The 27,533-nt window shown below is 42.6% G+C and overlaps 1 protein-coding gene across 9 annotated transcripts; it reads right to left on the bottom strand.

Moving 5' to 3' along the window:
* Nucleotides 1-623: 623 nt before the first annotated feature.
* On the bottom strand, nucleotides 624-26,764 carry tle3a (TLE family member 3, transcriptional corepressor a). Of its 9 annotated transcripts, none has more exons than XM_008412175.2 (22): nucleotides 26,079-26,764; nucleotides 25,431-25,586; nucleotides 24,917-25,017; nucleotides 24,639-24,702; nucleotides 23,250-23,294; nucleotides 16,897-16,959; nucleotides 16,575-16,679; nucleotides 14,340-14,369; nucleotides 11,415-11,619; nucleotides 10,378-10,385; nucleotides 8,911-9,033; nucleotides 7,900-7,950; nucleotides 7,662-7,814; nucleotides 7,087-7,219; nucleotides 6,779-6,948; nucleotides 5,606-5,679; nucleotides 5,272-5,521; nucleotides 3,904-4,151; nucleotides 3,627-3,774; nucleotides 3,390-3,540; nucleotides 2,278-2,354; nucleotides 624-2,016 (listed from the first exon to the last, which is right to left on the bottom strand). In XM_008412175.2, the coding sequence occupies exons 2-22, from the start codon at nucleotides 25,452-25,454 to the stop codon at nucleotides 1,909-1,911; spliced, it is 2,331 nt and encodes a 776-aa protein (XP_008410397.1). In that variant the 5' UTR covers nucleotides 25,455-25,586; nucleotides 26,079-26,764; the 3' UTR covers nucleotides 624-1,908. The 9 variants fall into 9 exon arrangements, with proteins under 9 accessions (XP_008410397.1, XP_008410395.1, XP_008410396.1 ...); XM_008412173.2 differs by having other exon boundaries at nucleotides 6,779-6,951; nucleotides 26,079-26,760; XM_008412174.2 differs by having other exon boundaries at nucleotides 6,779-6,951; nucleotides 14,340-14,366; nucleotides 26,079-26,760.
* Nucleotides 26,765-27,533: the final 769 nt, after the last annotated feature.

Raw genomic sequence — 27,533 nt, 5'->3', positions numbered from 1 at the left:
TCATTTCTGAAGCTGGAAAAAGGTCTGGAGTGATACTGTAGTCTTTTTTGAAAAATGTATCTAAAACCTGCTATTTCAACAGATGTGAACACTTTATGTTTCAGAAGAGTTTCAGATGTTGGAAATAAACTAATTTGTTGTCTTTCAGTTAACTGAATTTATTACCAAGATTGATGGAGGATACATAGATGTGATTTATTCCCTTGTAAGAAAAGCTGCACAAAATCTCATCTAAAAATGAGTTTATTAGCATAATAAATTGCTAGTTTAATATAAAAAGATTAAATTAACATTTGCAGACATCTGTAGACTTGACACTAATTCATACCAGTGAACTATTTGAAACAGCAGCCAAAATAATGACGGAAATACAATGAATCAAATAAACCCTTCAAAATTAAATAAAAAAATATATAATTTGACTATTTTTAAAAAGAGCTGATATGCAGATTTTGTGAAAACAGAGTTGGATTTTTTTTCAGATTCTCCCTGACTCTCGTGTTACTTTCATGTTAAGGTTTTATCCTCTTTAAGATAAATGAAGTAAGAGTTAAATCATTCATCTATTCCCTAAACACCTTCACAAGCAGAACGGCAACGGCAGGTTAGAAATCAAGTCCAGATTATACTTTATATAAAAACAGTTTATTGACTTATCAACAACTGTCTACTGTACAATCCTTATGGGTGAAGATGAATGTATGCGACAGTTTATGCAGCGGTTGTTGCTGCAAGAGATTTCCAGGCAGAATATTGCGAGTACTGAAGAAAGCAAATGGCATACCTAGGATGTCAAATGTGGACGTGGCTTTGCTTGCCATCTATATGTGTAACCAAGCAAGTCTTGCATATCAGTCACAGGCCGTCAAAACAAGGAAGGCAATAATTAACTTGCACAGACTGATGACTTTGCAGAGCGGAGCAATGAATTTTCATACAATGGTTGAGTCAACATCTGAGCTCAAGTCACGGCTGCCTTTCAGGAAATCCATCAGTCTCCCAGTTGTTAGTTATCCATTTTGGTATTACTGAAAGCAGCCAGTGTTCAGGGACAGATCTTCATTTCAGAGCTGAGTTTCTGCTGACCAAAGCCAGTGGGCCAATGAAAACTGAAAACAATGAATTTCTTCGTCCTCCAGACGGGGACAGGGGGTGAAAACGGGCAGTTCCGGAGTCTTCTGTGGCTAAACTCCCTGGAACAAGCATCTGTTTTGTACCAAGTAGCAAACAACAAAAAAAAAAGCTGTTGTCGGGAAAGAAAGAAAAAAAAAATCCTCCAAATTAGATTTCCGAAAAAGGTTGCTCTTGACAAAGAACATGGGAAAAAAATGGAAAGGAGGGGAGGGGGAAGGAAACAGAATATCCTCTTACAAAGTCCTAATCTAATTTCCATCCCCAAAGGGGACAGAAAATCACAGAGAGAACAAGAAAGAACCATCACAAGCGAAATTGGACACCAAAATATAAATCTATAAAAGGCCATTTATTACTCCATTATGTACACTTTTCACAGGACCTCCGAGGAAAAGCTCCAAAGTGAAGCACCGCTTCTAGTTGTGTCATGGAACTTTATCTCCACAGTCGAAAGGATAAAAAAAAAAAACAACAAAAAAAATCCAACAGGAAAAAAAACAAACAAAAAAAAAACAGCAAGACGTCTTTTTGTTTAATTTCCTTTTTTCTCAGTGCCTTCGCAAAACCGCTCTTGCTGTACGGAGTGTTGTAATAATCAGACATAAAATCCAGGTCCAGAACAGCGCCACCATCCATCCCAGTCTGGCACTGCCAAACTTTCTGTCCTGCAAAGCAGAATCCATGTCGTCTGTTTGAGGGAAGATAGACGGAGGAGGAAGAGCATGCTGTTCCCAAGCATGGGCATGCTCCGATCCGAAGCCGTCCTAAGCAGTCCTAATAAATCACTTCATACACGGTGGCCTTCTTGTCACCGGAGCCCGTCACGATATACTTGTCATCCGTCGAGATGTCGCAGCTCAGGACCGAAGAGGATTCCTTGGACTGTTAAAGAGAGAAGATAAAAATGTGTTATTCCTGGAAGCGACTAACAAACTTTGGTCCATTTAAAGTTAAGTGGGGAGGATTAGCTGACTACAGGGGTAGATTAGATTCCGGTGACATCAAGTTTTTGGCCCTCAAAAAGACTCCTCTGTCAGGTCAATAATTCAGTTTCAGTTTTCACTGATAGGGTAGACCTGCGAGACAGCGGTCGGCGTGTCCTTCCGCTCGTTCTTTCAATACAAAGGGTATTGATCCGCATACCTGGAATATGCTGGCGCCATAAGGAGTCCTCCAAGCGTTCAACAGATTGTCCTTCCCAGTGCTTACAAACCATTTACCTGCAAAAAAAAAAAAAAAAGGCAGTGCCATGATCAGGCCTCCTTTAACTAATGAGAGACAGGGAAAATAGCTTCATAGCAAGACTCATTACATATTTAGCCTTGAGGAGAAAACAACTGAAAAAAGGCTTTTAGCTCTTAGTACCAACAGTATCTGTGCACTATAAAATGCTTCTCGTTTTGTATTTTATTGGGATTTCATGTGATAAGAGTCACAAAGTAGTGCATAATTGGATAGTAGAAAGAAAATGATACACGAGTTTAAGATTTTTTTTTTCTCTGGAATAAAAGTCTGTAGGATGTCGTCCTAAAAAGTTTTATTGAGCCTTTTTTTTGCTTCAGTTATAACTAACAGTTTTTCACATCTAGTCATTGAAATTCCTGCCAAATTAGAGGCAAAAATAAAAACTAAGAAAGATTTATTTTAAAAACAAAATGACCTAAGCAGTCTGATGTATGTAGAAAAGGGATCTTTGTACTTGTACACTCCCAGTCCCCAAAAATGATTCGTAATTATCCCACAGGTTTTCAAATTCTTTAGTTGTTAGGGTTTACTATTTTCTATTTTCTTACTTCCTGTAAAATACTTGACTGGATTTTCTAGGCGGGTTAGATTCCAGGGCTCGTATCTACGCTTTATTTATCTCCATCCAACTTCTTATATCTGCAGCTTCCCCTTCACACCTGTAGAAAATCATCCCCTCAGTCAGATGCTCCCAGAAGTGGGGATGTTGTGTTTGGGGTGACTTCTAATTGTAGTTGAATGAAGTGGATTTTACATAGGATTATCAGAGTAAAATGGGCTAAATAAAAAATACAAGCCACACATTTCAGATTTTAATTCGTAAAAACATAAGAAAATTGAAAAACTTTCTTTTTACTTTGACTTAAGACCAATTTACAAATTTGTGTCGATCTAGCTAAAAACAGCAAAAGTTAAAGTTTGTGGTAACATGAACAATTTCAAGGGGTGTTAATAGTTTTGCAAAGCGCCATGTTATTCTCTGTTCCTTATATATGAAGGTGAGTTCATACCACAGTAGGCGAACTTCAGGGAGAGGACGCAGCTCTCGTGCAGGTGCAGCTGATACTTGTCAGGCTTCGAATGATGGAGCACCTCCACATTGCTGCTCTCCATTCCAACAGCAAGCCACTCTCCCGTCGGACAGTAGCCCAAGGAGAAGATCTGGAGACGGGACAGAAGTAACAGTTCAGTGGCTAAAACGACATACTGGTGGGTTACACGTTTGGTTCTGTATTAAACGCCTGTACCTGTGAAGTGAAGTCATGCTGCTGCAGTTGTCGACCCTCCCTTAGATCCCAAGAGCGAACAGTGTTATCAAGGCCGCCTGTCCACAGTTTAGTACCATCATGGGAAATGTCAATACAGCTAGCACCATCTGTATGACCCTGGAACTGCCTGCAATCAGAGTAAGAAGGAACACAAACATGTATTGACATCCTCTTTAAAAGCTCCTCACACAAGAGCAGTTCTGTTATGGGGCCAGAGCCCGCACACTGGGAATATGTTTTTTTTTTCTCCCCTAACCTAACAAGAGTCTGGTTGTGCAGGTCCCAAACGGCGATGTTTCCATCACTGCAGCAGGAGAAGCAGACTTTGGCGTCGGGGCTGATAGCCAAGGCGTAGCACGCCGGGGCGGACGAGGTGAGCTCAGCCTTGATGCGGGGCGTCTGGGAGGCCAGGTCCCAGATGGTCAGAGTGCTGGCCTCGCCTCCAACAATCAATGTGCGACCATCAGGCAGGAGCTTACAGGATCGGATGTAGTTATCCCTGTTCTGTCGCGCGGAGGACAAAAAGCCAATCAATACAAGCTCTGGCCAGTGAGAGGAGTGCAGAGAATTAGAAACGAAATCAGGAGAAAAATCCTCAGACCAAATCAACCAACAGGTGTTCTCCAGGCTGACCTGAACCAAGCGGAAAGACGTACAGATGGTCACGATTGCGCATATATTTTAAATTTCCCAATTTTTAAATTAAATATTTTTTCTATACAATGATCTCCAGATTATTTGGTGATTTTCTTCATGGCATACATTAGTGCCCTGTATTAACAACAAACATCCGGATGGTCAATCTTTTCTGTGGCCATTAGTGTTCAAAAAGAACAAGGAATGACACATCTGTAAAACAAAACTCAAAGTGTTCTTTGAACATCTTTCCAATTTTTGGTCCTAATTTCAGAGTAAAACTTTGCCATTAAGAAAAAAGGTTCCCAATTGGCAGATAGTGGTTCGAATCTGGACCCAAATTAAAGCTGCAGTAGGTAACTCTTATAAAAAATTATTTTGTAAACATTTGTTAAAAACGTCAGTATGTCCAGACAGTATAATTTGAGGCCAAATAACTTGTTAAAACACAAACAAAAAAAAAAAAAAATCAAGCTCCTCTGACTTCTCCCTGTGGCCCTACTGCTATCTGCAGAAAGAGCTACACAGATTGGTCAGAAGCATCCAATCAGAGCCAGAAGGAGGGTCTTACTGCTGTCAATCAACCTCATGGAGCGTTTTTGGAATTTTTTTTTCCTTTCTTGAACTTACATCTTTAGCATGGGATGTACTGCTAATGGTAATGACCTGATTGGTAAATCTAGCAAAGAGGATGTAAAAACATTTTTGAAACATTTTTTCACACTTGTATAGACCTGGAAACATAATAACAATGCTCACACTCTTGAGCCTGGTATTGTTTTGATCAGACACTGAATAAATGCTTGCATTTCTGAGTCAGTACATTTACTGTCAAACTCTTAAGTGGGATGTTAACCCTGTACCAGTTGGGATGTAATCCTCAACAAAGGATTATCCGATTTTAGATGGAGTGACACAGTTTATAAACTCCACAACAAAGGCTAATTGTGAAATGTCAGAAATGAGTGAATCGGGAGAAGGTTCTTACCAGACAGTCCAGTTGGGATACGGGGCTTTTGCTGCCTGGCTGACTGATGTCCCAGATTTTGACGCAGCCCTTACCGCCGGTGTAGACGTGACGGGTGGGATTGCTAATGGTGACGGCGCACACCACTTCGCCGTGGCTTAGCGTGTTGATCTGACGTGCATGACGCGGGATACCGGGGCCGATGAGGGCATCGGGCGGGAAGGGTACAGGTTGCATCTGACCGTCTGCGCTGACGTGGAAAGAGTACGCACTACAGAACAATACGCAGAAGTGAAGTTACAGTCGTTGGGTTTGGAAATGTGTGAAAGTGCTTCACATTTGGTGAGACACTCACGGTTTGCCCCCAGAAATGGACGTGAGGCTAGCTGGAAGGCCAGGGGCTCTCATATGTGTGTGAGGGTCAAACCCCTAAAGAATGAGAAGACATAAATGTTTGAAATTCAGCTCTGTGATCAAAGAAAAAATTCTAAAAGTGTCCAGAAAGATCTGCATCAATCTGAATTTTTACTAAAATGTCCAAATTTCTCATTAGAAACTAAAACATAGGACATAAGAACATCACAGAAAATACAAAAATCTTCTTCATCATTTATATTAGAAGTGGAGGCAACATCACACTGAGACTACAGTTGCTGTAAAACCAGAATTAACTATATCAATAATGATAATGGACATAATAGTTGTAAAGTTGACATCTGTCTTTCCTCGCATATAAGCATAGATAGCACTGCTCAAATAACACACCCAGGTCTGGTCCTGAGACCTGCAAAAGTCTCACAATATTTCTAAATCCAAGATCTTCTATAAGAGACAGAGTCCGGAAGAATTAAACAGAGAAACATTTGAGCACTCTGTTGAGCCTTCCTGTTATCTGCAGAAAGGCTTGCTCTCTCTCGACATGTAAACTGCGGACATGCCTCAAAGCAAACAAAAAAATACAGTTTTAAGTAGCTTTTTATTTCCCCCTGACTATTTCAATTATTTAACCAACTCTGAAAATTGCTAAATCTGGGTGTTTTTTATTCAGTAACTTCATCCGCAATATAGATAGTTATTGCTGTGATCCCAAACTGGTGGCACTTCCTGGTGATCTTTTTTCTTTTTTGCAAGGTTATTGACATTATGTCGTTATGGCAACCGCTATTGTTATTGTGAACGATCTCCGGCACTGAAGTTCCCCATGCTCACAAGGAGACATCTCATACGGCACTTGTTTAAGGAAGGAAATATGGATACGTCCTGAGTTTCTGAAACTTTTGCACAATCAAAACCATCGAAACGTTTGCTTAGCTACATGTCTGCCCTGGCCATTTCATCCATTATTTTTATACTTGGTTTTGAGGTTTTAATCTCCACAGTAGAAAATTTGGATAAAATGCAACATGAAGGCTCGTTACCTTAAAAAAACAGATACATTTTTGATTTGCCTTTGTCAAATTTTGGAGAAAAAAAATTTGCACTGAATGTGACATCATGAGTGGCATATTGAAAGAGGCAGAATCGTTACCATGGGAGAGCGACCATACGCTGCGGCTGCTGCAGCACTCATCTGAGGGGAGATGTGCAGGCCAGCGTATACGCCTGGACTGGTCAGACTTCCATTCATTTCATGGTGGCCCATCATGGCAAAGGGAGGATAGGAGCCCGCAATGGACAGAGGGGTCCGCAAAGCTGGTGCTGCTACAGGAAAAAAAGAAATTAAGAAAAACCAAAACAAGAGATGGATATCAGTATGTGAGATGACCGCAGACTGGAAAAGAATGATAATAAAACAAATAAATTCAGCCTCTATCGAGGACAGAGAATGGTACCAACCGAGAGCCTCCATGCCTGGTGGTTTGCCCAGGATGGGTCTGAGCCCAGGAGTGGAGCTCGTGCCAGGGGTGGGGGCATCGTTACGCGGGGTGGGGGTGTTGGATTTGAGACCAGGCGTGGAGGATTTGTCATTCTGTCAGGGGAACAAGAGAGCAAGCGCATTCACAATCCCAAAAACCAGGCACTGTGCAGACTGACAATTTGAGAGCAAACTGAACCTAATCCAATCTAATTCTGACAACCCACAGCCATAAACTGCTATTTATTCTAAAACCTATTACGGTCACAATGGAGATGGGGCCGTTTCTATCCCCTTTAGCTTTAATCTTTCAGCGAGGCAGAGGCAAAAATCCCAGAATAGTTAAATACATTGAGCTATTAACAGAGGAGACCTGACTGATCCTGATGCGGGACAATTTTATCCCTGACATTTTAGTCATGCACTTAAAGCACAGACAGCCATTCCTAATCCACAACAGAAAACGCTCCAGATCTATACCCCTTTGCTCTGCCTGCAATTCCTTTTTAAAACCCCCTTGTGTCCTAGTTTGTCCTCATCTCTCTTGATGTCTTACGTGACTGAGCTCCTTGGCTTTGGAGGACGGGGTGCTCCCGGAGGAGGCCACCGACGCTGGGCTGTTGGGCGTGTCTTTCTTGGGTGGGCGCGGTTTATCGATGCCGTTTTCAGGCGGGGAATGGGCCGGGCTGGCCCTTGGAGTCGCTGGATCCTAATAAAACACAGATTTTCATGGTTATGTAACAGCTTTAGTAAAAAAAAGTAGGTGTTATCATTTAAAACTTCAAACCGCTCACCTCATTAGACACATCTACCACCAAATCGTCACTCTTCTCTCCATCACTGTCCTGCAGACATAATTAGAAAAATCAGCCACCTTAGCAGACATACTCTGGATCAACGTGTGTTTCTTTCTGAGATGGATAAGCCTAGAGCCAGAGCTAGTTATGGCTGTCACTGTGAAGATGCCATGCAGGTTGGTTCATATCCACAGGGCATTGCAAAGATTTTCATAAGGTTGAGAAACTTTTGACTGATTCTTATTGGCCTTTGCCCTCTGCAATTCAACTAGATTTTCATCTCTCTATAGTGTTCTGCCTGGGATTTCTCCCATTGAAGTGGATTCCTCAAGTAAAATTTCAATCAGGCCAATCAGCAAACAGAAAGAGAAGTTGTGAACAGTGACGTTTATTTCCTGCATTGTTTTAGAATTGTAGTCTGCCTGTAGATTGGCAACAGTGAACAAAATCATTTAGTCTGTGTTGGTCACTCTTCCAAATATTGAATTAACATCAACAGTTAATGGTTCTTTACAGTGCAAGCAATTTCCACTAAGCTTCATAGTGATAAACTGATGCATTATATAAGTCACAGCCAAACGTTAATGAGTAAATGGGTAAAATTTAAAACTTCAAAAGAGTCCACAACTCCAGCAAACAATAATTTATCAATAACTGATAGACCAGCTGTATGAAGCAAAGTGTCGAATAAAGGGCTGGTTTTATAACAAGCTTTTTTTTGGTCAGGATTCAAAGTTCAGTGAATTTTATTGGAAATTTACATATCAGACCAGAACAAAATGAATATTTTAGATGTATCCCGGCTCCAGTTGACCTAAACCCACCACCTCAACAGTCAGTCAGTGAAGCAGCATCATGCTGTGGGGATTATGGATTGGTAAAAATGTGGTTTAATATGAAGTTACAAGCTAATTCAGCCTTGTATTTAATTTTTTTAAATATCTGTATATTTTTAGCTTTAATAGCTAAATGTGAAGCATTTCCGTTCTTATCCTTTAATCAACATACATATCTGCTCATGTTGTCCTTCTCCTCCACTTTGCGTTTCTTTGAGTCCAAGCTGTAGTCTGAGGAGCTGCGATGTTTCTCGCTGGCTGTTCGCAAGCTTTCTGATGGCGATATCGAGTTATTCTAGAGAATGAAAAAAAATATATATATATTGTTTTATTGCCACTTTATTTGCCTTTTATAAAATCCAACAGCAAAACAATGTATGCTTTTCAAATTAAACGACGAACACACCGAGCTATTGCAAACGCTAAAAACGCCTCATTCACACAATGATATGGACACAGCAGTCGTCTGACACATGCAGCTGTGGGCCAGCACCAAACAGTACCCTGACACCAACCGAGCTCAAGCTCTCACACACACACAGAGACACACAACAGAATGAGCCGTTATCTAAATTAAACGGAGTACGGCTTGTTTTCTGAGCTCGCCCACCCCCTCTCCTTATAACTGGACAACAAACAGCCTCACAGGGGCTTGAGCAATGTGTTGTGACTGAACAGAGGGCCTTTTCTCCTCAGAGTCATTTGGACTAAGCATGAGAGAGAGAGAGAGACAGAGAGAAACTATATGCAGTGCGCCCTGGGCATTGGGCACTGTGTCAGCTCCTGCTTTGAGCTCTGATAAAGAAAAAGAATCTATATCCTGCCAGTGGGCACGGCAGCGTGGGACTGACTGGTGCTTCTCCGTGGAACCTGCCTACACAAGCTGGGATGGCTCACTCCAAGCGCCAACAGAAGGGGAGGCACTCGGCAGGAGTCCAGCAGCTTTCACGGGGAGCTTGCCATTTGCCTGCAAACTGCCAAGTTGTCCCAAATCTCTACGTCCCTCCATCAGAGAGCCAAAGCAACAGCACAGACAAAAACCAGAGGAGGGGAACAATAGCTGATGGACTGGAAGTCTGGGCAAAGGGCCACTGTCTGCATAATGGCTGACCTTTAAAGAGATGCTTAGCGTGACTCATTAACCAAAGTCACCACTCTACTATCAGATGACCTGGGACGAGAACACAGAAAACAAAACAGGGCCTGCTAATCGCCCCAGGAGCTCCATTTCTTCAGAGATGACTGAGCCCATTCAGCCGGCGTGGCCCACGGAAACAGAACCGCACAGGCCCGTCACAAGTCATCCGACATCGCAGCGCCTTGAATAAAACACTTCAGCAGGTTCCAGCCTAACGGAGAGCATGAATATTCATCACATGGCCAAAAAGAAGAAAGAGGGAGCTGGTAAACAAGAGAGACAGTAGAGGGGGATCAAACAAATCCTTTAAGAGAAGGAGGGCAAAGTCCTTCTTCAATTGTGATGAAATTACAAGCCTTCTAATCTCTCCAGCATGATAATGCACAGGTTTTATACTCCAAATGCCATTACTCCAAATACTAAAAGCAGATTATAACAGCATATCAAATCAGCAATAAGATACAGCGAAGCCCAACAATCGCTGCGGTCCTGGACACTCACCGTGCTTTCTGCTCCACCGATGTCACGGAGGCAGCGGAGATGATGAGGGAACCCAAGTGAGCAAATAGAAAAAGCACGTCAGTTAGTCAAAAGTAGCAAAAGCTTCTGGCTGAGCACGTGTGAATCAGCTGTGGGGCTCAAGGCTCCGTTCATCGGCGTATGCTGGAGCTGCTGAGTAGCTGATGCAGTCGTCATGGGCTGGGAATGCAACCGCTCATTACACAGACAGAATGTGAACCGACAGGTTGGGTTTCACACCTAAGAGCTCCATGATGCCGCTCTAACAAGAAGCATTACATACTCTACGTGATATTTCGCCCACATTTAACATGATTTAAAACAAGGTTAAGCTACGATATATTTCACTTCAACTAGACACAGTTGAAGTGTCATTGGTTAGCAACCTGTGAGAGTAAGATGGCACAACCAAGCTAAGCTAAGCCATTAGCTTAGCCATCAGATATAAACCTGTTACACTCTTTAGAAAGCAGAATATCAAAAACATTTGATTCAGAGTTCCTATATACTTTTAATTTCATAATTTCACATGTTTCCAGATTCTTAACATTAAAAAAGTCTCTTTAATTGCCATTTTGGGATTTGCATTTTAAACCCCAGATAGAGCTAGAGGTGACAAAAACTGTGAAAATACCCAAACACGTTCATCAATAACTCAAAAACCAAAACAACAATTTTTGAGTTAAAAAGTTTAGATTTTAGTTTTCAGCTAGTCTATTCAGCAAGCTCAAACATTTTCTGATCTCAGTTTTATTTTTCTGTAGTTACCAAGGCTTGGAAAACACTAAGAAATTTAAATTCCATAACTTTTGAGTTTTGAAGGCTACATAGGAACCCTTGCTGTCCGGTCAAAAGACATTCAAAAGGATTTTTCAAAATGACAACAATAAATGTTAAAGAAGTATTTTTTTTTTATAATTAGAATGAAACTGGATACTCAGGCTTATCATGCAACGAGGATCTCATAATGTTCCCAATTTCAGCTAAATAAACTTTCAAAACGTGGTAAAATAACACACCTCTTAGCTCGAGATCATGATGGTTCTTCTCATCCTTCACCGGGAGATGAGTTTGGCTGCCCAGAGCCCCGAGGGCCAGCAGGCCCGATCCAGAGCCGGTCACAGGGGGGATTCCAGGAGGCTGCAGCCCCGAGGGGTGGGGCGGCAGCTGGACCGGAGGGCCGTGAGCAGCGTGGGAGAGGTGCTGCGCCTGGAGCTGCTGCTGCTGCAAGACAACAGGGATGCAGACAGACAAACACCAAGTGGGTTGGAGGGAAGGAGAAGCCCCTTGCAGCACACAACAATAGCAAAGGCACATGTCTATTGTCACCTCCTTTTCCATTTCTAGTTAAAGTGGCATGGGCCCCAAGATTGAGGAAGCGGAAGTTATTGCAAAAAATAGAAATGCACTGATGGGTTTTGTGACCGCTTTCATGTTTTTGGTTTTGGAACAAAAAAACCCCAACAAACAAACAAAAAAAGAACATGCTAAACATTTCTGTCTGGCTTTCACCCGACTGCAGTCATCCATTATTTTTTAAGGACTCCAGGCAACTTTTTAAATTAAGACAAAATGATCACAGACTTGGCATTTTAAACTCTTTGTCTTTTTGTAGAAATTAGCCCAATTAAAATGGCTACTATTTCTAAAAACAGAATGTTTACTCCCTAGGAAACTGAGACTAAGATTTAATCATTTTCATGATGAAAGAGATTGGAAGCTCAAAAGGGTAAAACGGACGTTGCTATATAAACTGTTCAGCCTTCTTGTTATCTGCTGAAAGCCCTGCTCTCTCTCAAAACCTGAATGAACAACACATCAAGAAATGTAAAAAATAAGTTTTTCTGCTTAATTTATTTTTTAACACTTCTAATTTTCACTTTGTTCGACCAGCTTCTTGATTTCTCAGTGCATGTCTATTTTAAAGCATTTTTCTGAACACATCCCATAGTAACACCGTTAGTAACACACAATTAAGAAACAGCAGACCTTCATAGTATAAAACAAGAAAAACACCAAAAACAAGTTTGATGAGAGACTGGATTAGCACAACAACAACAACAAAAAAGAAAAACTCATTCATACTCTTGCATAAACTGCTGCATTTCACTCTGCAGCATCACAAAAGTCCTGTAGCACCAGCGAGTTTAACAATGATCTTTAAAGAAAAGTGAGCTGCCAGGCCCAGAGCCAAACAACTACCTCCTTAAAAACACAATAAATTAAAAAATAAATAAACACAACAGAGTGTGTTTACTGCTTTCGTTTGCACAGTCCTGTATCGGCAGCTCATAAATCATTTGCACACCCAAACTTTTAAGACACAAGGGGAACTCTGAGTGCCAGAAGCTGGCCCTCCTTTTCTCTCATTCCTTGAGAAGGCAGCTTCAGGAGCCAGGAGCAGGGGTCCCACTCCTGGCACTCACTCAAGTCTCCAATATTCACCATCAATATTTGAAAGGCACGGGGAAATGAATGGAAGTTAAAAGGCACTCAGCCTGGGAAGGAAGCAGTTTAAAGCAAGGTTAAATAATACTTAGCTGAGACACCAATAAAACATCAGCAGTTTATTACCCATGTACAAGCTAGCTGAATAATTCAGCTGTTGTTACAGCATGCAATCTTTCTCTTTTACAAGACGGACTTCAATCAGTGACCTTTTACAGCCATTTTAGGAATATCGGGAAGTTGGTAATTACTACAGGCCAGAAGCAGGTAGATTAACTCAGCAGGAGCTTAGTTTAAGGGGTGGCAGGAACCCAAAGGTCTAAATTTGTTCCAAAATATTATTCCTTTTCTCTCCCGGAGTGATACAAGCTATTCTGGAAAATTGAGAGAGAGAAAGAGAGCGGAAGAGTATCCTCTAATATTGTGTCCATGAGGGAAATTAAGGAGCCAGTTCATTGGCATGGGGGAAGACATCCTTGCTCATTGTGTTTAATGAGGCACTGATGGGTAATAAGCATGGCTGATCAGCAAGAGCCCTCATTAAAGGGCTATAAATGAAGACAATAATAAATAAAGAAAGAAGTCTGGCCCATTTCTTTAATTTAATAATCCAAGATAAAGACTTATACACTATGCCCCTTTTTTAACCCCCACACTGAGTGTTACTGCAAGAAACAAAGCCCACCTGAGGATAAACTCACAAGGGCTAACAGGACAATTACATTCAAAGCAGACATGGGCCTGTTACTAGGAACAGAGTTCCTAGTTTAGTTTTTTTTAAGTTAAAGTATCCGAATTAGTCAAATATGTCCTAATACTCTCCAGGAACAGTGTGCTGCCCTGTCCTCGCCTGTTGCTCCACACTGCTAGCTAGATAGCATAGAGATGACAGACTAGCTCCCTTGGTTACAGTAAGGACAAACTGGACTGGAAATATTTCAGTTCATAAAATAACAAGTGTTGGATAACTTGGCAAACTGCAGAGGGAATGTCATTCAAGTCTGGCTGTTTAAGCAGATAGCCTGAGTAATTAGCCAGCTAGCATTAGCCTATTTTACTCCCAGTGTTTCTCCATTAAGAACAGAATGCCAAACAAGCGTACTATTCAATCAGTTCGGCAGGTCAGTACACTTTTGCTTAAGTTTAGCACATTAAATGGGTGTTGACGTTTTTGTAACTAACAAACAGCAGCAGGAAGAATAATCATAGTTTTTCTCATCTAAATCAAAGTAATTAGGCCTTCTTAGTATACCAGATGGATAGACAGAAAAAAAGAGTTAGGACAATATGGGTTAGTCAAAATCATCAAAGCTGTTTTCACCAGTAGTATTGCAATTACCCTTTTGACTTAAGATTGTGAAGCACACCATGCCCAATCAAAAGGCACATTAATTGGATACAAGAACAGCCATGCAACATACAAAATCCCTTCAAGCCACAAAAGCCAAATCCAATCCAAAGTGTGAAAAAGACAAATATTTGTGAACACCACTGACCATAAGAGCAGGGTAGGCAGTTTGCTGCTGCTGAAAAGGAGGACAGAGGGTGGTCAAAGCTACAGAAGTACTGGCCATAATGACCACACAGACAGGTTGTACTGATAAAAAGTGCGAAAGAACCCAGGTTGGCATGTCGGAGACTTTTACGTTCGAACCAAACAGGACGCTCCAGCAGCCGGCTTCACCTCAAGCAGCTGCCCTAGTTGCATTCTATTAATGGCCTGCAGCTCCATCAATAAGACATGCAGCTGGTTCCTGTACACTTGCCTGTCTGCTTGGCATGCTCTTTCACCCCCACCTTGCTTTACAATATACATGAGGATTTTGGCATGTCTACAGAGCTTCTCTGAAATAAATAACTCATGGGAAGGTGTTCTTAAACATACACATACCCCTGACATTAGCGACTGCTGCGAGGTTTGGACCTCTTTGTTTTATCCCTGACGCCACACACAACTGTGTACTAAATCCACCTTACAGGCACATCATGTATTCCATCTAGTCTATTTTTAAAAACAGCAACTTCAAACTATTGAATCACAGAGAAACAATCACCCCAACTCCAACTTCTAAACAATCACAATGTTAGTGCTGCTTTCTTCCAAAACTGAAAACTACTTATAAGACATCAAATCAAATGTTACTGTTGTTAGACACAACTGGTGCCGCTTGCAGTGTAATAAAACATCTTGCGTCAGTCCCAAAATACTAAAATAAAACCATCTCTATTCAAGAAAGAAATCAACCAGAAACAAAAAGGTCAAAAGGAGCGTAATAATTGAATTCCAATATGTGCATCCAGGCATCAGGTCGGCCTCTATGGACCTGCATGCTAAAGGTTCAACTGTTCAAATAAGATCACAGATATCCAAAGCTTTGTTTCCGCAGTGAAACCAGTTGCCTCTGCCTGATCAGTGCAGCATGGGTAAAGCTGATCAATGAGCAGCAGATGGTGTTTTGAAGCAGTGATGAACACCAAACATTAATTGTTCGGCGATGAGCTCTGCAAAGCGCAGAGCGGCGGGGATGTTCTGCTGTCTGAGCCGTCTCGGGGAGGCTGTTCTGCTCAGCCTCAGCCCTTTTAACTCCCACAGCTATCCAGGTCAAAAGTGAGGGATGAGGCTCCTTGTTAAAACCTTAGCCAATTAAAGCAACACGGGCTGCGGAGGGCGACTCAAGAGCTCTCAGGCTCGCATTTGTAAATGCACAACAAGGCAGGAAACCACGCTACCGAGAGCAAAGCTGCAGAAACTAACCGTCCCAGTAGAGTTACGCTAAATATATGGAGCATATCAGTCACATTGTTTTGCTAAGTGAGATGCAGCAGGATTTATAGTTTACCCATTTTTTTTAGATTTTATATAACAGACCAAAACATAGCAACGCACAATTGTGAAAAAAGAGAGAAACAGAGTTATGGTTCTGAATTCTTGCCAATTCTTCTTTGCGAATAAGCTTCAGCTCAATCAGCCTGAAAGGAAAACCTTTCTGAGCATCAATTTAAAAAAAAAAAAGCCTTGCCACAGATTTTGATTTAGGCCTGGTTCATTCTTAGTCATGACTGTGCTTTAAATTAAAACATTCAAATCCAGTATGGAGTCTTTCGCAGCCTCTAACAGCTGCTCTGCTCCTGCTTATAAAAAAACATTCTCACAGCATTATAGTGCTTCCACTGTGTTTTACAGAATGACTATTTTCAGGGTTTTTTGCATCTCGGTTCTAAAAGTTAAAAATTTTTTTGCCTGATTTGACCAGCGTGCCTTCCACATGTTCTTCCCCTGCATGACATCTGACAATCTGCCAGGAGGAAACATTTTGGCTGTGTTTCCCCCCCTGTAATGTGCTTTCTTTTTGCCTCCATTTCATGTAGAAAGCACAACTAAAAGCTGGCCTAGCTCTCAACCGAGTTGCAGATCTCTGCAGGTCCTCAATCACTGCTCCTTACTCAGGTGGTCAGTTTAGGTAAATAGGTTTCTTTTGGTTGGTTTGAAGTTGTGCCATGCTTTTTCCATTTTTTTGACTACACTTAAGAGGAACTTAAATACTCAACTGTGCATCACATTATGTTGGTCTGTCACATATAATCCAAAAAATACAGAGACATCAATACGTTTTCATGGCTGTATGTCAGTCTATAAGTGTAGACAACATGTTCCAATTGTGTCTTTTAGGTGCATTGAATGTCTGCCCCTACTCAAGTTGAAATGAAGGAAAAAAAGGGAGTATACACACGGTGAGAGGCAGATTGGGAAGTCCACGTACCCCGATGATGGCATTCAGCTCGGTCATAGTCACCTGCTTAGCCCTCTCCACTGCCTGAGCAACCTGCTGTTGGTGCTGCGGGGAGACATTTAGGCATGATTATTGAGACATCCCAATATTAGTTTCTTTTTCACAACACTACAAGGACTTCCAGAGTGAGAGTGAATGTCAACAACACGGTACTCAAAACTACTTAATTGTCTCTCTCTACAACACAGGTAACAATATGTCACTTTAAAAAAATATATAAAAAAAGCTGTGACACCGTTTGAAGGCCACATTCAAAACCTACCTCTTGTGACAGGAAAGGCATAATTTGAGCTAAAATTGCGTTCAGTCGCTTGGCAATCTCCGTCTGGAAAAAAAAAAAGAAAAAAGAAAGAGAAGCAAAATAAGTTGGAGGTGTATGAAGCACACAGTGACTGCACATAACCCCGCCTTTAATGTTTACACCGATTAAGCCAATTACTCCGGCAATCAGAACTGCTTGACTCAACATCCTCTAAACAGCGTGATATTGACATTTGAAATATTTAAAACATTAGGAGAGCCCAGGGGGATGGAGCACAGCTGTGCTGAGAGAGCACTCCACGTTAAACGGATATGAGCAGGCAGAGTGCGTCTGCGTCGAGAGGATCTCCCCTCCCTGCCCTCGCCTTCCCCCCGCCCCACACAACAGCAACTTCTCCGTCTCTGTCCTGCACTTAACCTCAGAGTTAAACCGCACAACCACACCCTTTTATGAAGCCGAGGCCTTCAACCTGCGCCGTTTACTTACATGTGACAGTGTGGAGGATCAACGTTATGAATCGCAGCGCACAATGATAACAAACCATACCAACTTTGTGGGTTACTGTCCTCCAATCTGTGATCGATAAGCATTAAAAAGACAGCAAGCGGTCTGCGTCAGAAGCAGCCTTTCTAAGAATCAAGCCGGAGCAATTTCTTGCTGCCATCAACCCAGCACCCTCTCCACGCCCCACCCCCCCCTCAACCCTCCTCGCCTCCCATCCACAAAACCCTGCCTCCATTCTTCTGCTTGTCGACCAACTGCCATGGCAACAGCTACAGCCCTATCTGGCTGGGGATCATTATGCAAATGGCACCTCTGCTTGACCGTAACAGGCTTTAAAATCATATTACGTGCTTGGAGGCAGGTCATTAAATTGAATTTTCAGCCTGTCGATCACATGAACGGACCAAATGAATGGTGGATAAAAAGAGCGGTGGGAGAGGGGAGTAGGATCCACCCCCACTCTCCTGTAAAAACACAGCGCAGCCAGCTTGTTCTTCCCCTCGTGCTCGCTCTCTCTCTCCCTTTCTCTTTCTCTCTCCTTCTAGGCTTGGGGGATGAGACTTTCAGGTCTGAGCTCTGCACTGGGAGCAAAGAGAATAACAGGGCCAAAGCTACATCATCTTTGGAATTTATGAGACGCAGTTCAACCCAGGGCCACTGCAGAACACAAACACATCACAGGGATTTTCTCTGATTTCTCATTTGGAGCAGCAACGGCAGCAGCACACACGCACAATGTAGTTCGCAGACCGCCGGCTTATTTATTGCACATGGCAGAAATGCCAGGCAGTTTCTGGCAGGCTGACATATTACCTCAGAGCAGAGCCAAAGAGTGCGATGGGAAAGTAATGACCGACGGAAGAAGACCTGCTGACCTACGTTGCAACATGGATAGCTACTTAAGCTAGGCGAGCCAGAAAACAAGCTGGAGATGTAATGCGAGATGAAATAAAGTGATGGCTGGCATCGGAAACAGCTGCATGTGCCACTCAAAAACTTTTAATATTAGAAAAGACTGAAAAGCGGACCTCCTTAAAAACCTTCATTCCGATTTTTCCTTCCACTCAACTTTCTCTTAATTTGCTGAGATAAAGCACTCTGAGCAGCCAGTTTAATTTGCAATTACCTCTTCTGACCTATTCTCCTTGAGGAGGGCGTCTGTGATCTGTGTCCATAAAGATCTCTCTTGGGCTGTTAGACACATTTCTGTATTAAAACTTAATTTTTATAAGTCTTACATTATAAAATAAAAAAGCATTTACATAATCTGTAAAAATATTTATTCCTCTAATGAATTTATCCCTTTTTTCTCATTCTTAAACTAAATCATTAAAATAAACAAGCTTTTAGATGATGTTACAGTACTGAGATACACCTGCTTGTGCTGCAGAAAGTACAACGGTCCAAAAGGCGATTCTGATCATAACTTACTTATTGCCTTGAGACAAGAAGGGGAATGACCTGTGGTCTCGTACGATAAAGATTTTATGGCTGATACATCAATGCGGTTTTGTAAGAGTTCTAGAAAGAGTTGACAGAGGCCATTAGAAACGGCTGGAAAGCTACCGGGGCCGTATAATCCATGTTTGCCGAGATAAGCCTTGTAAATAGCGCTCGAACATTTGACGGGATTTGTAAAAAGTCCTCGAGCACTCGGGGCCCATTCCTCTGTAGCTTAGTGTCATGGTGACAGCTGGCTGGGAGAGGTCAGGAGGTGCCGGATCCGCTCTGCCCTAAACAACTGCCAGCCTCCGCGCTCCCACAACACAACATGCAAATACATGGCAGACGCATCAGCTCAGCTCGCCGCCGCTGTCAAAATAGATACAGTGTAGCGCCGCAAGGACTTCTTCTTTTTTTTCCTTTTTTTTTTTAGTCTGCTGGCAGATAAAAATGGGGCTGTTGTCACTTTAAGTAGATGACAGCTTGGCCCTTGAGAGGCCAGCTTTGCACGGCTGCTACACAATTACAGGTACTCGGACCTGTGTAGCACCACTTTAAGAGCACTCTCAGGCTGGCGTGTCAATTGTGTGCAGAGAGGTATTTGCCTGTTGTTATCAGCAGTGGGAAAAAGGACCTGAAAAACACTGATGGGCATTAAATTTAAAGGAAAAGCAGGTGATTCATCTGAAAACACTGCTTGACTGGTTATATTTAAAGAGGCAGTAATTTGTACTAGCTGAAAGCGTGGCCTTAGGGCATGACTTTGCTACTAAGAAGAATCTAGGACCAGTAAGGTCATCTCGTCTAAACTGAATAATTAGTTTCCCACTTAACTGAAACGCAAAGAACCAGCAAACTTTTTAAATGGTAATAGAAGTGAGCCAAATGGCCTGCGTAAAGGGACACATCATCGGATCAGCAAACATCAAACATTAAAGGAGTAGTTCAGAAATTTTGAAGAAAGGTACAATTAAAAGTTTATAAGCAACTGTATCTCAGCTGTTTAAATTCAAATTAGCTGAACCTGGAAGGTCCAAGACCAAAGCAGACTTAAAATCACTCTGGCCTCAGTTATTTATGCAAATGCTATTTTAAACCACCGCCAAGCTTGTTTCAGACACGTTTTACACAGAAGTTTATGCTCATTTACACAGCACAGGAAATAAAGGTTGGAGGCAGAGCCCCAGCAATGATATTCCTGGGTGAAACCGCTTTAAGAACAAAACGTGTAAAGTGAAAGTATAAAGTATAAACAAAGCTGTGAACAAACTAAAACCTAGAGCGTGATGTGCGTTTCCAGCATATAAACAAAACAATAATATTCATTATCAGTCAAGAGGACTACGATTCAACATCTAGCCAAAACGGATGCATTTCTTACTGCACGATAAATATATTTTGTGGCTCAACCTAAACCCCAAAAACAGCTCCAAAGGGTTGCATTTGTATCCTGGTCCCTAAATATTAGACATGGTGAGACATATAAAATCTCTAACATTAATCTATCTCCTCACTGAGCTGAAAAGAAATACTTTGCATGTTCTGCTCCCTATATGCGTTTGCCAGTATAAGGCAATGTTGGCACACTACCTCCTACCGTCATTTGTTGAACTAGTCACTAGCTCCTGTTTAAATAAGCATCCAAAGTAAACAAGATGACAGTTTAAAGGGTCACAAACCAGCTTTCCAATAAACCGCAGCAACAGACTTTTCTTTGACAACTTCAGGATCAAATCATCTGAACCCCATTTAACTTGTTCTATGCGAAGACAGCAAAAGTTTCTCCATTCTTGCAAGTTCTGAACAAAATCTTTCCATTTACATAAGTGAACCTGACAGCCAAAAGCTTATACCACAAGACTATTAGACTGACATTCAGTCCCTTGTGACATATTTGAGATGTAAAGCACTGATGGCTTTCAGGACCTGCAGTGTCTGAAGCCACTTTTCAATTTTATATGAACAAAACAGCGCTTTGGTGCTGGTTCCATACGTGTATTTTCTGTCTTTAAGCAAACTCATGGAGGCACGAGTGTGTGTTACAACTGCAGGTAACAACCAAATCTGATTGAAGTCAGAGTTTGAGTCCCAAACCCCCATCCAGCTCCAGGAAACAAGCACCATATGACGGCAATTACAAGGCTGACGTCATGCAGAAGAAATTAGCCATTTGCCTCAACTTTCTGCCAGGGCTGACAGAGAAGGATCAGATAACACTGTCACATCAGTCCATCCAAGCTGTGTCGGCGTGTGCATTCTGAAACCTGAAATATGTCCCTGCGCGGTAATGAAAAAGGCACAGTAAGAGGAATGAGCTTCCACACTATGGAATAAATCTCTGGGCAGGGAAATAATATGGCTGTGTGCATCCAATAATCCACCCCAGCCCTGCCTGTTAACCACTCCTGATCTTCTCCTCCTCCTCCTCCTCCTCCTCTTCTTCTTCTTCTTCTTCCTCCCCCACCCGGGTTTGTAAGGCCGGGGAAGCTGCAAGGACGAGGTCCCGTACTGTTTGCTCACAAACACGCCGTTCAGGAGGTTAGGGGCCCCACTGATGAATTATTCAAGCGCTTCCATCAGCTCTGTTGAGGCTCCTGATAAAAGTCAGACGCTAAAATGGATCAGTCGATTAACCTGTTTACACAAAGCCAGGCTCTTGCCCCTCCCCCTCCCAGCTCTATTCTCCTCCTCGTTGTTTCCAGCTCCCATCCCCCTCCCCCCACCCCACCATCTTCCCTCTGGTTGGCGATAAGTGCCTGACAGAACCTATCAAAGGGGCTCGGGGCCTGACAGACATGTGGCAATGCGACACACAGCCCCAGACACTGATGGATCATCCCACCACGCCAATCCGTTTTGCCGCCAATGCTGTCATTGACCAAGGAGAAAAGACAGACTTAATGGTTTAAATGCTGCATGTAGCAGAATCTGAGGATTACTCATTCATTCAATCTTTATATTACTTCAGGCATTATTGTGATTGATCTGTGAAGCAATACGAGATAGGCCTCTTGGATAAAGATAAGGACGCAATAAATGGCTAAATGACTTTTGCTCCGCTCTTGTAATTACTGTTCAGCAGTTCTGTCTTTGTAATCGTCACGTCAACGGCAGAGCTTGTCAAAGTCTACCTTTAATCTTATCAAAAAGCTAACTTGAATTTCATGACACCACTTGTAGATTTCCAATAAAATGGCTGAGACTGATTGTATAAATGGTGGCACATGGTTTCATTCATTCAGCACATACGCCTGCACACTCCTGTCAGGTTTACAGTGTATGGGTTGACTAATCTGACTGCTCTGATCCAATGAGCAGAGAGAATATAATAAAGATAATAATGCAGTGCGCAAAGAAATCAACTTCTGACCAGAATTGGACAATTTTCAGCTTGATCAGCCCTGACTATTGACCTGCCGAACAAAACTCAAAAATCCAATTTCTTTTCGATCAGTCAATGCAACATTCTTCAGCGCAACATATTCATTCTTTGGAGTGGATGCTGTTACTGAGGGAAGAAGACTCTAAATTTAGCCACCATCATTTATAATGGGGTGTTTACATGCTAAGTTAATAAATAGCCATTTAAAGGGAAACTATGTTTTCAAATACATGTTGAGAGATGCCTTCAGTTCATTAAGGCTGTAAAAAAAAACAAATGAACAGTATATCTAAAAATCTGCTTTAGCCTTTTCAAGTTTTAGGTCTTATGGCACAAGCAAGATTTGGAAATACTGACAGTTTATTTGAAATCCCAAAGCTAAGGAAAAGAGTGTAATTTTCCAAAGCGAGAATCTTCACGTGTGAGTTTGGGACTCCATTTATGCCTGCAAGCTACAGGGTAAAAACATCTGTCATTCTTTATAGATTCTTATAGGTATTCGCAGCAGATTAAGTAATGCTTTGAATTTGATTAAAAAAAAGACAAATATCACTGTGTGATGTTTGTGTTGTAGCTATACCTGTTTAACTTTACTGGCTAGAACATTTTGTACACAAAACACTGCTACTTTGTAGTCGAGAAACAACATTTAGGGAACTACCACCCTAGTTACACACAGAAACGTCTGCTTTAGTAATACAGGCCACACAAACCATGCTAAATGCTAGCATAACACCAATTTTGAAATCCTTTTATGATTGTTTTATAATATTTAGCAATAGCCTGTTTTACACTAACTGCTTTCTCTAACACACAGTGTGACGTCGCTTCTACACATGATATAATTATTAGCACTCACAGGGTAAAGGATAGCAAAAGAATATTTGAATTCCGTTCTGATATAATAATTCTTAAAAACAAGTTAAAATTGGCTAAAGTTTGTTTGGCAGGTCAAATAAGCTTAAAAAAATTTAATCAGTTTCTCTATTAAAAGTTACGGCAAAAAAAATTAAATGTTACATACCTGTTTGTGCATCTCTATGTTCAACCCATAAGACATCTCGTAGTACTGAAAAAGAAGAAAGAAAGTACACATTACACAAAATGCGTGATATTGTCATGGTTTTGAACGCAACTAATAGGCTCTGCACAGCCACTAATCAATGTGATTGATCCCTACACTAATCACATTATCACATGCTTTTGAACAGTGGGGATGGAAAAAAAAAACCTTGAAAGGTGATGAACTAAGATCAGACCAGAAGAGAAGTTCTTTGAGCAGCTGACAGTGTGCAGCCGATAAATTGATTTTTTTTTTTCCCCTCTGCTGTTTGTAGTGTAGGCGCAGGGAGAAAAAGGGTTAGATGCATTGATCACTATCTTAAGCCCTCAGATCTCCACGATGTCTGTTTACTTAGCGTAACGCGATTGCTCAACACTCTTGATATTTCCAGCCAGGTCAGTCCGTCTGGCTGCCTGAAATGTAATCCGTGGAGTCCAGAATTGGCAACCGGGGCAGAAATGGCTTTCCAGTCAGCGTCTATTTGATGAGGCCAATGCATTATTCAGTCCATTAGCTTCTTCGAAAATTACTCTCAAACAAGAGAGCCATTCTGTCTGAGATCAGAGTCTTACAGCCGTAGCGTAACCTGACACCCATTGCTGGCTGTGGGATACTTCCCAACATGTTTACCTAACCTCCTGGATGTCAGACTGACATGTTGTTTTCACAGGAAAAACAACAAAAAAAGTAGTTTAATTTAGGCCAGAATGTATTGGTTTAAATCGCCCCTGCTGTGTGTGTGTATGTGTGTGTGTGAGCGCGAGTGTTTACCCGAGACAAGCGAGTACACATCCACAGGAAAACCTGCTCATTGCGTCATGTCTGGGCTCATTTCTTGCGTCAGCGGCACACCTATGTTTTTCTTAGCGGCTGCTTAAATAAAAGCTAATAATTAAAGATTATAAAGAAGGTTAGTGCAAAGATACAACCGCAGCCCTGTTCCACAACCTCCATCTTGTTTACAGTGGCCTCCGTCAACAGCTCGCACCTAATTTATGGCCCTGCATATGTCTGAGCGGTGGTTGGTGTCTCCAAGGAGAATAATCAGATCAGCACACACAGAGGGCAAAGCGGCAGTCAACCCCTTGGAGATCAGAGAGGCGGGCTTTAATGAAGCCCACTGCCCATCAGGAAGAGCTCTTCCGTAACAACTAGCTGCACCAAACCACTCCTCCTTCCCACCACCACCACCACCCTGAGGGCTTTCACAGGCCCGTACCTGACACCCAGCCCGCCCTAACCACCACATGCAGGTGATCACAATAGCCTGCGTCGCTCCACCCTGACCAGATCTCCAACAAGCCTTGCAATTTGGTACCATAATTGCTCCCCATTGTAACGCAAGCTTACCATGACATAGTGGCGCTGCATCTCCGTTTTCTCATTGGCCAGTTTGTCATACTCCACCTTGAGACTGAAAACAGAAGACAAGGTGTCAATTTCAACCACTTCAGCACTCATTCACGCGTATCTACTCGTCAGATGAGGAATAGAGTGAAAAGAGAGGGGGGGGGGGGGGGGGGAAAAAAAAACCTGGCCCTTTCTCATTGCAAGTAGTTTATTGCTCTTAGCCTTCACAGACCAATAAAGTAAACCGACGTTCCTGTCATTTCTGTGATAATCATTACCTGTGATACTGGGCTTGGAGGAATTGGAACTCGTCTTTAATTCTGTCGCAAGACTCGGCGACTGTAAATTTGAAGCCAGGCTGGCCGGGCTGATGTGGAGCCTGAAAGCAGAAGGAGAGAGAGAGAGAGAGAAAAAAACATTTCAGCAATCCGACTCACCGGTTTGTGGAAGTTTTATTCCACAAATTCAATACTTCCAGGATATGAGCGTCTCCTCTGCAGTAAGACATTATAACACAAGCAGAGGTGGGCCCATACTTCACACCTCCAGCTGCTAATAACACCACATGAGTAGGCTTTCACACTGAATATGAATATGAAGCCGCCACCTGTCCTTGCATACAGCACAAGTCATGTGAGCAAAAGCGTGTTAACATGCAAAACATCTGCACACTCATCAGGAGCATGGGGATGACCTGCATTAAGAGTGGAAAATGGGCTTTGTAGGGGAGTTTTGCCTCCTTTTTTTTTTCCTTTGCACAAATGCTCAAAGTACATAAGAGGCACGTCTTACCGGATGTCGGCCTTGTGGATACATCTTGAAATGTATCCTTTGTTTATGTCTCCAGTGTGCAGGTCCTTTGGCAAAATGGTCGAAATTTGGCTCACAGATGATACCAGTCTCAGCAGACAGGGGTGGGGTAAGGGGTGAGGGGAGGTCGTGGAAATGCTATATTCGAGTGGGGAAAAAGACGCAAATTAGCCTGCACACATGTATAATAAACAACTTAATGCAGTTCCAAACAAGTCCACAGTAACCGCAGCAATTTTAAGTCGTGGAAAAAAGCAACAAAATGCGCGCGCCTCTGTCTTCTTGATGACCTTATTCGGTTACGATTTTTTTTTGTACACATACACATATATATATATAAAAATTATTACATATTTATAATTTAAAGTGACTCAATCCAATTCATCTCAATGTGGGACTTTTAAACACTGATCATATCGCCTTTCTTTATCATTATTATTATTATTGATGTTCGTCAAATGGCCAGAAAGCCCCGCGCTCACAGGACACCACCGACCGACCGCTGCTGGCTTTTCCGCCGACTTTGACTCCGCACGGAGCCGCGAAGAGCCGCGCTGCGGAGCGGAGCGCCCCGAGAAGACACATTAAAATACGCTGAAACAGAAATCAACAGCTGTGAAAAATACATACCCAAACGTGCGTCCTGATCGTCGGTCCGACTGTGGTTTCCCCCAAAGACAGAGAGGGAGAGTGAGGGGACAAAAAAAAAAAAAAAAAAACACACAGAACGGTATAATTCAGGCGTTTAATCCCTCGTAATGTGGGCGCAGATCTCGACAAGCATCCTCCACTCTCTCCAGAACGCACCCAGCCAGACTAGACCAGACTGGAGGGAGCAGTTGGGAGAAAATTTCGTGCGGTCGGGCTCGATTAAACTACTTTATTCTTCGGCGTTGAACCTCCGAGGAATGCGCTCCTTACACGGCTGGTTAATCCTTTCCAAAAAAGAAAAAAGGAAGAAAAAAAAAAAACATATATACATATAGGCTTCCCAAAAAAAAAAAAAAAAAAATCTCTCCTACGAGTCGAAGAGGTTTCTTTAAACGCGTAACACGGTACTCTCCACAATCTCGCATTTCCCCCCCAGTTGTCCAGCTTACCCCGGGTTGCCACACACAGGCAGCAGGGCTGAACTGCCGTGGAAGCGTCTATCTGTCCAATCGCATTACTCGGAAGGAATATGGCCACATCTGCCTATCGGAGAGCGGCGGGCCCCACGTGGGGTGCACTGATACATGACATCATCCCGCGGATCCACAAGGCATCAGCCGAGCCGTCCCACAGTGTGTTCGACAACAGCAGCACGCAATGATGTGCCGACGATCATCTCCAAATTTGACGGAGGCTGCAAAAATATCACGTCCGCGCTTCATTAGGGGATGCTTGCTTGTTTTTCTGTGGATAAAATTATTTTAATTATTTCTTAAGGGGGGGCGGGAGAGGGGATGAGACCAGCAAGATAACTTGGAGGGGGGGGGGAGATGATGCGCCTTGCAACAAGCATTCTTCAATTTTAACCCTCCATACCATACAAGGAAACGGGCTACATAAACACGAAGTGATGTTACTGTGAAATATCCAAAGTGAAAGCCCCCCCTTCAAGAAATCCGGCTTTAATCCGCGCCTTAATGCACGTGCACCGTGAAGGGCACGATAATGACCAATCGATCGTCGACGTTCGCCAAACTAAAGCCATAAATTTCTACTTTAAGCGGCTCGTGATTGTTGCACAACACGTCCGCGCCCCTACCTATCAGCATTTGGGTGATAGCTACACAGCGGGAGGGGAGAGAGGAGAGGAGAGGAGATGATTGCCTTTGTGTGATATGAACATCGGCCATGTCTGAGCACTGCCTTGTTTTGAAGCTTCGGCTCCTGCCCCACGTGGGGAACTCCTCTGCGGCTTTAAGACCTCTCGACCAATAGCGGCGCGGTGCACTTACTCGGCGGCCTCCCATTGGTCCGCCGGCGCCGAGCCTGTCATTCTCGGTGCTGGGTTGTCAATCAATACCACGCGGGGTCAAGCGCTGACAAATGCCTGTGCTCCCCGGTCCTCTGCCTGTGAATAGAGCCTGGAATGGCTGC

This window comes from Poecilia reticulata, linkage group LG6 (assembly GCF_000633615.1).
Source record: "Poecilia reticulata strain Guanapo linkage group LG6, Guppy_female_1.0+MT, whole genome shotgun sequence".
Lineage (NCBI taxonomy): Eukaryota > Metazoa > Chordata > Actinopteri > Cyprinodontiformes > Poeciliidae > Poecilia > Poecilia reticulata.
Note: the sequence above shows the minus strand (reverse complement) of the source record. Positions and strands in the feature narration are given on the sequence as shown.

What these genes read in the sequence shown, in the direction of transcription:
- tle3a (XM_008412173.2), bottom strand. Translation starts at nt 25,454, where the DNA reads ATGTATCCACAAGGCCGACATCCG. An exon ending in AAGCCAAGGAGCTCAGTCAC is followed by an intron (nt 7,220 to 7,661) that starts GTAAGACATCAA and finishes TTCCCCTGACAG; the next exon opens with AATGACAAATCCTCCACGCC. An exon ending in TCCATTTCTGGGGGCAAACC is followed by an intron (nt 5,522 to 5,605) that starts GTGAGTGTCTCA and finishes ATTGTTCTGTAG; the next exon opens with TGCGTACTCTTTCCACGTCA.